This window comes from Mesoplodon mirus, assembly GCF_964341445.2.
Source record: "Mesoplodon mirus genome assembly, chromosome: 18".
Taxonomy (NCBI): Eukaryota; Metazoa; Chordata; class Mammalia; order Artiodactyla; family Ziphiidae; genus Mesoplodon; species Mesoplodon mirus.
This window is the reverse complement of record NC_138994.1, coordinates 22,658,836-22,670,968: the sequence shown is the minus strand read 5'-3', so window position 1 is coordinate 22,670,968 and position 12,133 is coordinate 22,658,836. Positions and strand designations below refer to the sequence as shown.

General features: G+C 42.3%; 1 protein-coding gene across 2 annotated transcripts in view; it reads left to right on the top strand.

The window, feature by feature from the left end:
* MAP2K6 (mitogen-activated protein kinase kinase 6) overlaps positions 1–12,133 on the top strand; it is a 126,809-nt gene that overhangs the window by 102,805 nt on the left and 11,871 nt on the right. For both annotated transcript variants that reach the window (XM_082603664.1, XM_082603663.1), the window contains exons 11-12: positions 5,090–5,135; positions 11,806–11,921. In XM_082603664.1, the coding sequence (XP_082459790.1) occupies positions 5,090–5,135; positions 11,806–11,883 (124 nt within the window). In that variant the 3' untranslated portion in view covers positions 11,884–11,921. The remainder of the gene's footprint in view (positions 1–5,089; positions 5,136–11,805; positions 11,922–12,133) is intronic.

The following is a 12,133-nucleotide window of genomic DNA, read 5'->3' as shown; positions in this document are numbered from 1 at the left end:
GCTTTTTACAGATATTTTAAAAACGAAAGCTTTGGAAAAAATACATGTTTTCTAATTTTAGCGCATGCACACATTTGTGGAAGTTGCAGATACTCGTGCTACTGCTCTTTATATAGCAGCTGCCCTGGCCTGCCCTCCCCGCCACAGAACCTAAGAGTGTCCTCATGGCCACCCCTCTGAGGTCTCTGTTTCCCTCTCGTTTTCTCTCATTTTCAGTCCCAGCTACTATGGTTCATTAATTAAAAAATTTTGAGCCATAGACATTTTCCAGCTTTCTCGGAATTGTTAATTCCGTTAATACTGTTGATTCTTTGTCACTTCATTTGCACTCAAGTCAGCCAGTCTAGCTTGTTTATGGGCTTACTTAAAATAATAATAATTGAAACAAAACTCAAATTGCTTTGACTTTGAAGTTGTCAAAGAATAAATTCTTCCTCAGACTTTTGAGTGTGGTAGCTCCCGTAGAATCTGATACCTAAGATCAATTGTGTAAAATAGTCATTTTTGTTGGTATGAGAATTGAGAAGTTGAAGCGGAGCATTAATTCTGAATTTTATGAGCATTCCTACTTATCCTCAGTCGGATTTTTTAAGAGTCCCAGGCTCTCCTGTTTCAGATGCCAGGTGCATCGTTTTCTGCCTACCATAAACCACCAACATATTTTCTTTGATACCCCCTTAGTGTGAACATTGTTTTGAAGTCAACTGAGTTGGGAAAGTTGTCTAATACTTCAAAAAAGAGTATTGATTTTTGGGGGGATTTTAGGAATGGCTTAGATCTTTATGGAAGCCACTTTATTTTTCACATGTATTAGCATACAGATACACACCTGCCCACAATAGCAGTCTAGGTATTCACTTGTTTTATTACTGACAGTTTTAAGTTTGATTTGGGGCCGGGTGAAAAGAATGGAAAAATGATCATTACCTAAAAAACACCTCTTTTATTTCTTGATGAAAGAAAGATGTAGCCTATGAGCGTTATCTCCCTTTTATACCTGGTTCCTCCATTTTCCTGTGTATTTTTGAGGCACATCTTCATGAAAGGACCCCTTTTTGAACGACCTCTGTGTGTATTCTGTATTTTTATGATATAGTCAGGCTCTGGTCACTGCTGGTCAGCTGACAGTACAGTGGGGTTTGAGGGGTGGAGTAGAGGCACTTACTGGCTGTCACTGTCGTATCCACAGTTATGATATGATAGAGCCCAGAGATCCGGCTGCTGTCTTTCTTTTGTAGCAGCATCAGAGGAACGTCATCCTCTGAGTTGGGGTAAGGGGTGCGGGGAGGAGAGAAAAGAAAAGAAAAAAGAAAAGAAAGTTAAGGCATTTATTCCTTATGAACCTGAAGAAAACAACAGCAACGACACCTTACAAACCCCTCCTTTCTGTACTGATTTTGAAATAGGACCACGAATGACATTTTCTTCCTCTTTTTTCCCTACACCTGGCTTTCTTATCTTAGGGCTTTTGAAGAGTTCCTGGAGCCAGGGAGGCTCACCATCTAGGCCTTGTTTTGGGATTCACGGTAGAGAAATCGAATACAAAAGCCTTACATTCTAGTCCTACAGAAGGTTTCACAACTGACTTTCTCCAGCAAATGGAATCTTGGCAGGCTTACAGTTTTTCACCATAACCTCTTTCAATAGGTTATAGGCGTGGGGACTGAGGGAAGGTCATTGGGGACCAACTCTGCGAAGGGCCCAAACAGCTTGACTTCCTTCTTGCTGTGCCTTTAGGCCTATTGAAGAGCTCGGCGCCCAGTCCACCAGCCCGATGTCCATCGGAGATAGTTAGAGCCCCACCCAGATGTTGATACTGTGGGAACTAGTACAAAAGAGACACAATCAAAACAAGTTCCTGACTTGTTCAGGAAGGACAATAAAAAGAGGCACTGGATATTTATTTAGCTTATGACACATGTATGGCTCGGGAGGCGCATTGTGTTTTTATTCTGTGGACGCACCAAAGAGCCCTTCTTGGAAACAGTCAGGGGGAATTCAAATAGGCAGAAATCCTCCGGTCAGCACAAACTTCAAGCCAGCAATTCTCAAGGCGGCATAAAGCTGTTTTTTAGTGTCAGCTACGGTCAGGAGTGTGTGTTGTGGCATCTGGAAGAGGAATTCGGGCAGTTAGCTAATTGCACGCTTGAAAATGACAAGCCACTTGAAAATCAAAAGTCTGACTCAAATCCAAAAAGAAATTGGTGTAGCTTTGAACTCCACAGTTGTTATTTTGTACTGAATTCCAAGCACTTCCTATTAAACATGGAACATTTGCTTTTTTCCTAACCTTATCCTGAGTATTTTGCTATTCTTAGCTCCTGTTTTGAAGTGCTCTTGATTTAAAAGATGGAGAGAATGGGTTATATCAGTTATCTTCATTCAATAAACAGCCTCGGTTTGCTGTGTAAATATCTGCAGCAGTGCTTGTGGTACATTCTGAGATTTCTAATCAGAGGCCGTAAGTCAAGAAATAGTCTATCGACAGCGATCTCCAAGGTTTTAGGAATTCTCAACGCTTTGTGACGGTCAACTTGGGGTATTTTCCCTACATTTCCTTCATACAAAAAAATCTGGAGAAAGTTTCATAAAGTGTTCCACAAGTGAAAAGACAAGACGTCCTGACTTAAAATGACCTCTCCTTAAAAAAAAAAAAAAAGTATTTAATTTCTTCTACGTGATGAGAAGAGAGAGTATCATTTCATTACGTACTAAATAGAAGGTAAAAAATCAGCTATATCACAAAGAACTCAGGTTGGTAGAAGAGGGCATTGTTTGAATTATCTGAGAGGCAAGCTTTTCTTTCTATCATTTCCTTGGTTCAGGGTTGACCAGTGAGAGGTGGGAATGGAAAGTTGGGATGTGGTCTTCAAGGAGACTTTTTCAGAGTCTGTGTAGATTTAGGGTTTGATGCTTGACTAATGGTCCATCTAAATAGGACGCTTGAAATCAACCACTTGACTACTGAGTGTGGATTTAACGTTGCAGGTGTGCTTTTCCTTACTCATTTTAGGAAGATAAATTGTTCAGATTATAGAGAAGACTTTCTGGTTCTTGATTCAATTTGAACAATAGCCGAAATTCAGGGCTTTTGTACCTTAGTCTGTTTGCTATTTTTCCTAGGGTCTCTGTGCAAGTCAGCCACGCTCCTGGGATCACATTTCTTCCGTGTTTCTTTCTAGATGAACTAGCTCTTGAACTTAGAAAGAAAGACTTTTGTTTCCTGGGGTGGAAGGCAGGGAGGGGAGGTAGACATGAGGATATGCCCAAGTGAGAGACGAACCAGCTGGAGACGACTGTAAGCCAACTTCATTTCAGAGAAGGAGCTAGAGGGGGCAGCGAGGAGGAATGCCCTAGGACACATAGCCCAGGGTTTCCCGACCTCGGCACTAGTGACATTTTGGATTGGATCATTCTTTATCCTTGGGTGTCCTGTGCATTATGGGATGCGTAGCAGCATCCTTGGCCTCTACCTATTAGTACCAATAACCGCCACCCCCCCCAACCAGCTGCATCACCCAGAAGTGCCTCCAGACATGGCCGAATGTACCCTGGAGGGCAAAACCACCTGCAGTTGAGAACCACCAACAGAGCCTTTTAGAATCTCAGGATACAGGTGCACGTGGCGTCATCCGTGGGAGCTACAATGTCTCATTCATTTCACTCAGGCACATCTTCCCATGTCAACCCAGCTGTGACAGTTGATACGTCCTCTTTCTAATTCGCTCTTATTTTTATCCTCAGTTGAGATGAAACGTTCTCTCTTAGGTTGGCTGGGCTCTGAGGTCACTAGGGTCCTAGATCTGCCCTCAGTTCCAGGTTGAAACTTCTGTCCTCACATCTACCTGTACCCTGTCTCAGGTTCCCTGGCTTCTACCCACAGCACTGCCTGGAGTCGACGGGTAGGCTGCTTTAAGTTGTTCTGCTTCAAAGGCTTCCTTTTTTTTTTGTTTTTTTCATTTCGTGTTGTTTTAAACCATAGTTTTTCCAAGCATCTCAGCTGTTTCACTCTCTGGTTCTGTATCTGGCCCTCCCCTCAACTGTTAGCCTCTGTGGCTGGAACAGAGCTCATGGCACACATACTAGGTCTCACATTAGCACAAATCCCAGCCACCCAAGAATCAGTCACGTTTTGGTTCCTTCAACGCCAGGCAAACTTCCTTTCCATTCATGTATGATTTTATGGCCCAGGGCAGAGGAGACTGTAGGTTGCCTTGCAAATCATACTTTTCAAAATCATTCTTTTCTCCATTCTGTAACCTGGGATTCCAACTCCAAATAACTGCTTCTTTTCTTTTTTTTTCCATTTTAAGGCTGCGGGTGGATAAAGGGGTGGGTCAAGAACAGGGGTGAGGGGTTGGTGTCTTCATACTGCAGTTTTATTACTACTGCCTCCAGTATCAAATGTGATTAAAATGTCTGTGTGTACACACAGCTGAATGAATGGGAACCACTTGACAGTACTGTATGACCACCAAGTATTGGTATTTCTAAGAAGAATAACTGCTAAGTCCTTGGCCGCGTGTTCTTTCTCTTTCCTCAGCCAAGAGGTCGTAAACCAGCAGCGTGACCTTAGACATTTTACGTGTGTATTGCTTCTCTCTCAAGCAGGTTCAGCAGGGAGTAGATAAAAGCAAATTTTACAAGCAAGGGGCCAGAGGCAAAGAGAACGAGGTACTGAAGATAGGAGATAATGAATGTCATATAAGAAATACCTGCCAATTTCTTTGCAAGTGGGGGTGGATTAAATGCTGTTTTGAAGACATGTATTTGATATATAATAAAAGTTGGTTTTTATGTCATTGGTAAAGTGTCATAAGTAAACACACACACACACACACACACACACACTCTCTCTCTCTCTCTCTCTCTCTCTCTCTTATTCTTCCCATTAAGGTACACCCAGAGTGATTTAAAACATAATTGGTAAGACTAACCAAAGAGGAAAGTCAAGATGGGAGATTTATGTTTTCAGTACATTTTTAAAGGTGGTTCTGTTTAGTCTTCTACATACAGGTTCTGAAATCCTAGTCTAGTGAAACTACAGATGGTTTCTAGATTTTAATGTGTTCTTCTTTTTTTCTTTAAGCTTGAAGAAGAATTCCAAAGAAAGGCCGACATATCCAGAGCTTATGGTGAGTATTGTTAGTGGTATAAATATGTCCAGACTAATAGCGAGTACAGGGAAAATGACTGACACCTAAATTATAATCAAACAGCTGTACTGGAAGTGCTGATCCACTGAGACACTGGTAAGTGAGGTTAAACTAAGAAAAAAAGAGCTGAGGCTTTTGTGTGCCCTATACTCGTCCTTAGTATAACCGGGCTGTGTCACCAGTCTTAGCAATTTTTTACATGATAATAAAACCTGTCATCTATAGACCAAATTATGTCCGTGAAATTTATATTTTCAAATTTTACAGACATTAGGAGTCACCAAGGAACACAAAATGAAGGAAACCATAATTTAAAGGATTTCAATAATGAGAGAAACTTAAGTGCTACATGACTGATTAACTTTTGATAAAATATTTAGGATTCGTTGGATGAACCTCTTTTTGGTGGGAGTTTAGGGAGGAAAGAATCACTTTGTTTTCTCCTGGTTTCACTTTAGTGGAAAAAAGTAAGACAAAGCCTTATTAATTTGAATTATCCTACCTCAGCATTCACAGTTTATTATTTGCATTATCCGTAAAAAAGGTGAAAATAAGACCTCAGGGTTGTTGTTTTTAAATAGTTTCTTTTAAATCATGGAGACTGCAATTCTAAGCTGGTTACAGATGATTCTTTAATACACATAGTAGGGACCTATACTTGGCATTCTTATCTATGAATATGTTGAATGCGGGAGAGCCTATTTACTGATTGGTGTTAATCCCTCCCTCGATGTGTTTCAATTATTAAGGTTTTTTTTGTTTGTTTGTTTGTTTGTTTGCGGTACGCGGGCCTCTCATTGTTGTGGCCTCTCCTGTTGCAGAGCACAGGCTCCGGACGTGCAGGCTCAGCGGCCATGGCTCACGGGCCCAGCTGCTCCGCGGCATGTGGGATCTTCCCGGACCGGGGCACGAACCCGTGTCCCCTGCATTGGCAGGCGGACTCTCAACCACTGCGCCACCAGGGAAGCCCAATTATTTAATTTTAGCAAGGAAAGGAAGAATTCTGTTCGTGCACAATTGCAAAAGACATAAGAGCAAACCTTAGCACCATTTCTAACTGGAGCGTAGTTATTCAGCAGGCGTTAAATGCTTGCTCCCATCCCATCCCACCCACAAGCAGCGCTCAATCTTCAGGACCAACTCCGGGCAGGTGACAGAAGTACAGGTTCCTGATGTCTCTTAACAAATGAGGTGGTGAAGTGGCTCCAGCCTGGAAAAGTACAGCTTGTTACCTATTTGTATGTCTTCTTTGGAAAGATGTCTAGTCAGGTCCTTTGTCCATTTTTAAATTGGATTATTTGGGGGTTTTCTGCTATTGAGTTGTATGAGTTCTTCTTTTTTTTTTTTTTTTTTTTTTTGCTGCACCATGCAGCATGCCAGGTTCTTAGTTCTCTGACCAGGGATGGAACCCGCACCCCCTGCAGTGGAAGTGGGGAGTCTTAACCACTGGACCACCAGGGAAGTCCCCCTTTTTCTTTTCTTTTTTTTTTTAGTCCCTTATATATTTTGGATAATAACCCCTTATCAGAGATATGGTTTGCAAATATTTTCTCCCATTCCATAGATTGCCTTTTCATTCTGTTGTTTCTTTGCCGTGCAGAAGCATTTTAGTTTGATGTAGTCCCACTTGTTGATTTTTTCCAACAAGTACCTGGTAAGGTATCACTAGTCATCAGGGAAATACACATCAAAACCGCAGTCAGATATCACCTCACACCTGTTAGAGTGGTGTGAAAGATAAGAGATGAAGACTGGTGAAGATGCAGAGAAAACGGAGTCCTTGTACAAGATTGGTGGGAATGTAAACTGGTACAGCCAGTATAGAAAACAGTTACGGAGGTTCCTCACAGAATTAAAGACAGAACTATCTTACGATTAACAATTCCACTTCTGGGCATATATCTGAAGGAAATGAAATCACTATCTTGAAGAGATATCTGCACCCCCATGTTCATTGCAGCAGTATTTATAACAGCCAAGATGTGGAAACAATCTAAATGCCCAATGATGGATGAATAAAGAAAAAAAATATATATATATACACACACACACAATGGAATATTATTCAAGCATTAAAAAAGGAAATCCTGCCATTTACAACAACACGGGTGAAGCCTGAGGACATTATTCTAAGTGAAATAAGTCAGACAGAAAAAAACAAATACTGTATGATCTAACTTAAATGTGGAATCTTAAAAAAATTGAACTTAAAGAAACAGTAGATTGGTGGTTGTCAGGGGTGGGTGGGTTGGGGGACTGGATAAAGGTGGTTAAAGAATACAGATTTCTGGGGCTTCCCTGGTGGTGCAGTGCTTGAGAGTCCGCCTGCCGATGCAGGGGACATGGGTTCGTGCCCCGGTCTGGGAGGATCCCACATGCCGCGGAGCGGCTGGGCCCGTGCGCCACGGCCGCTAAGTCTGCACGTCCGGAGCCTGTGCTCCGCAACGGGAGAGGCCACAACAGTGAGAGGCCCGTGTACAGCAAAAGAAAAAAAGGCTACAGATTTCTATTTACAAGATGAATAAGTTCTGGGGGTAGAATATATAGCATGGGGACTAGAGTTGACAACACTCTATTTATTATATATATTCGAAAGTTGCCAGGAAAGTAGAAAGCATATTTGGTTAGTCACAGCTTATCACGTGGATTTTTAGTTCTGTTGGTTAAGCTTGGATTTAAGTCTGAACCATGCATCGACTGGGCGACTGTGAAAGAATTCTGGGAAGAGTCTGACAAGAGACAAGGCATCCTTCTTGGGCTTCTTTGTCCTCTTTAAAAAGGCAGCCCCTGGGACTCAGCATTCAACTAAGCTTTATTCAACTAATACCCGCAATTGAGGCAGAAAAGGAGATGAGTAATGCTTGAAAAAATCTTAGCATACCGCATGTTTGGGTTAAACACTTCCTCTCTGATTATGTTTATAATAGCCAGTCAGGGGCCTTTTCAACCCTGGCTACTCTTTTTTGGTATTCTTCTGCAACCCCCAGAGTATTTTAAAATTAATTTCACATAAAGGGCAATAGGCACAGAGCGATTCCTGTGGGGTCCTATGGAGCCTGTACTCCTATTTTAAAGTTGCCTTGTTTGTCAGTCTTTTTAGATAAAAGAATATTTTCTGTATATGTCTGGCGATTTAAAATACATGACATTTTTTCCCCCTTCCAAGTGACTTCTTATCAGAGGTTTCAATGGAACACCCTTGAGAAAAAATGCTGAGTCCTAGCTTAATATCCATTGGTAGCTGACGCTGAATTCTACTTTTCCAATTTATTCTAACACTATGGTCTATTATGGTCTACATATTAATGTTGTAAGATCATGTGGGTCTCCCCTCCCCCACTCCCTGCCTTTTATGGCATTCATCTTTGTGGTCCTGAAAATGGACTTGCCTTTTAAGGCCATAACTGCTCCTTGCTTTTCTGTGGAATTGAGGTTTTTCAATGGAAAATCTGAGTCCAAACTCTTTGACTGTAGCTTTGGGAAAACACATGCTGAGAGGCTATCGTTTAGGTTGTGGGGGTTGGTGAAGAGGTAGAAAGGAAAAAAAAAACTCTTTTCCAGGTGAAGAACAGTATAATTAAGGCCCCAACCCAGACATGTACCTCTTATAGAAATTCCATATATTTTGCTCCCTGTTTGGATTGAGGAGTGGACATGCTTTAAGATCATTTCATTTGCTTATTCTCTCAAATGTCCATGGGGGAACATGACTCAGTAGGAATTGTTCTTCTGGGGTAGGGGACCAGCCAGTGTTTTTGTCAAGGATTAGACAGTAAATATTTTAGGCTTTGTGGGCTGTCACAACAACTTGACTCTGTTGTTTCAGTGTGAGAGCTGCCATATTCAATAGGTAAACAAAGGGGTGTGGCTGTGTTCCAATAAAACTTTATTTCAGAAATAGGCAGTGAGCTAGACATGGCCGCTGGTCCATCAATTGTTGACCCCTGTCCTAGATGATAACCACCAGAAGTGAAAACCAGGTGACTGCCCAGTGAGGTGGTTATGTTCTCTGAATGTCCTGGGAAGTCCTAGATTGAATCACAGTGTTAAACGAGTACGACCAAACACAAAGAAAACCATCGTCTTGAGGGACGAGGTGTCTGCAGGGGATCTGGAGACCCTTGGTGATGGGAGCGATGCTCCCGGCAGTATGTTCAAGTCCTCCCTTCCTGTACCTGGCCCCTCTTTGGAGAACCTCAGCCTGGGCCTATGGTCTGGGGATGATTCCACGGTGCCCCTTCGCTGTCTCCTGGTTGCTGTCCTTGCTATTCTTAGCTGATTGCTTATAGAAGGGACTGGTTCCCTCCCAACCTTTTACAGCCTCAAAACCCACACAAGAAGACGAGCCACACTTTCCATTTTCGCATGCCCGCCTGCTTTCCCCTGCCCCTGCCCTCTGGCTCTCACAGCATTTTCCCAGCCTGAGAATAAACTGAAAGATGCCTGAGGATTTTTTTACTTTTTAAGGCTCCAGGTCAGGTTATTGAATTCAATCACAGACCCGGGCTATGGACACTGAGCTAATAACCAACAGCAGAACCAGAGGTAGGACAGGACTGGCAGGCATTGAAAGCAGCCGCTGAGACAACCCCAGGCATGACATGTCCTGTTTTGATAGTAAAAAGCTTTAAAGGACATAAAATGATCTCTAAGTGTCAAGATGATATGGGAAAGCTAATAAGCATGATGGTAAAACACTTGGTAAGTGTGCTGTGTAAGTGGTTAGTAATCAAAAGTAATGCTTCTATTTATTTATCCAAGGAGCTCAAGAGGAAGGGCCCAGCACCTAGAGCTTCAGTTAATACCATGGATATGAAACTCTGGAGCAGCACCCAACCTATATCTTCAGATGGGCAAAGGCAGAAAAACCTCTTTTTTTTATTCAGTCACGATACTTAATGGTGACCACCAACCTTCTTTGGGGCTTTATTTCTTTGTTCCTTTCCCATTTGCATTGTTTTCTAAAACTTCCATGGGTGGGCATTCAGTTTCCCACAGGGCTGACTCATCCAGCCCTCTGCTGTCAGGTTTAAAACAAATATAATTAGAAAACCTACAGCTAGGCAACATGAAGGTTGTAAACTAAAATCCTCAAAGTCAGGGGAAACCGAGTGAGTCATCTAAATGTCTGCGTGCAAAAATACTCATATTTAGCTATTCAACTAGTCCTTGAGAACAATACCCCCAGACAATCAGGGAGAGGGCCCTCCTAGCTCGGGAGCATGTGGCACTAGGTTCTACCTGAAGGAATTGTCCTTTTTGGTTTGTTCCGTTTGTTCTGTTTCCACTGGGAGAACTGTGGATCGTGAGCTGATGTATCTACTTCTAACTAGAGGTGTAAGGTTCCAGTGTGACAGCCAGGCACTTCCTGTAACAAAATTGAGCAATTTGGGGAGGACTGCCCTGCTGCAGAGCAAATGGCTTCGTTTCCTTCAGAATTGTTTTGAAATGTGTGGCTTCCTGTATTGGACCGTGCTTATTCCCCCAGCAAACAACAAGACTTGATGTCAAGTTTACTTAATTGGAGCTGCAGTTTTTTGCTTTTCAGTTTTTTTTTTTTTTTTTTTTTTTGGTACGCAGGCCTCTTACTGTTATGGCCTCTCCCGTTGCGGAGCACAGGCTCCGGACGTGCAGGCTCAGCGGCCATGGCTTACGGGCCCAGCCGCTCCACGGCATGTGGGATCTTCCCGGACCGGGGCACGAACCTGTGTCCCCTGGATCGGCAGGCGGACTCTCAACCACTGCGCCACCAGTGAAGCCCTGCTTTTCAGTTTTTAAATTCCAAGTTGAACTTTCTCTGCCCATACCTCGAGTTGGGCAGCCTACATTATTTTCCAAATGGATCAAATCATCATGGAGAGACATAACTTGTAGATGTGGCTTAAAAAGTAGCACTGTTAACTGTTTCAGTCCAAACCAGCTCGCCTGGTATTTTAAAAATGGGTTTCTCACTCTGCCACCCACTTCTTGAGAACTGAATGTACATAAGCCTCTAAAATGTCTAATTATTTTACTGCTGTATCTGTCTAAAAATTACTTTGTAAGGGACAGGGTTATTTGTAAATCGGAGCCTTGGACCATCTTTGCTCTTCCTTATATTTTACCCGGGACGGATGTATATGGCTAGTTACATGTGTATAGTTTAAAGCAGTGGATACACTGTCATGGAAATATATACCAAAATGGGAGGAGCAGCAGCTAAGCAATATCTTTAAAAAGTTTGCATAGGGGACGGTGGGATGAATTGGGAGATTAGGTTTGACATAAATACACTACCGTGTGTAAAATACATAGCTAGTGGGAAGCTGCGGTAGAGCACAGGGAGCTCAGCTCACTGCTCTGTGGTAACCTAGAAGGGTGGGATTGGGAGGGGGGAGGTCCAAGAGGGAGGGGATATATGTATACACAGAGCTGATTCACTTCATTGTACAACAGAAACTAACACAACATTGTAAAGCAATTATACTCCAATTAAAAAAAAAAGTTTGCATCACTAAATGTGTACTTGGTTTGGGAGGGGGTAGGAAGAGTCCAGTTTAGCCCTGATAGGGGTACTTAACTTGTTGACTAACCAGATCTGTTAATTTGGTAATCTTATGCACTGTCAGTGACAGGTATTAATATCAGGTATTTTTCTTTTCTCTACCAGCAACATCCATTTTTCACCCTACACGAATCCAAAGCGACAGACGTGGCATCTTTTGTAAAATCGATTCTTGGAGACTAAAAACAATGGACTCCATCAGTTGACCCTCCTGTGGATTGGTGGGTTTAACAGGGTGAAGCAAGTTCACTAAAGCGCCAATAGAAACTCATCTTTGAGATAATTTAACCCTGCCTCTCAGAAGGTTTTTTTCTCCCCATTTCCTTTTTTTTTCCCCCTCCAAAGGGGGACTTGGAATCTATAGTATAGAATGAACTGTCTAGATGGAAGAAATATGATAAAGGCTTAGGACTTAAAAAGGTGATTAAATATT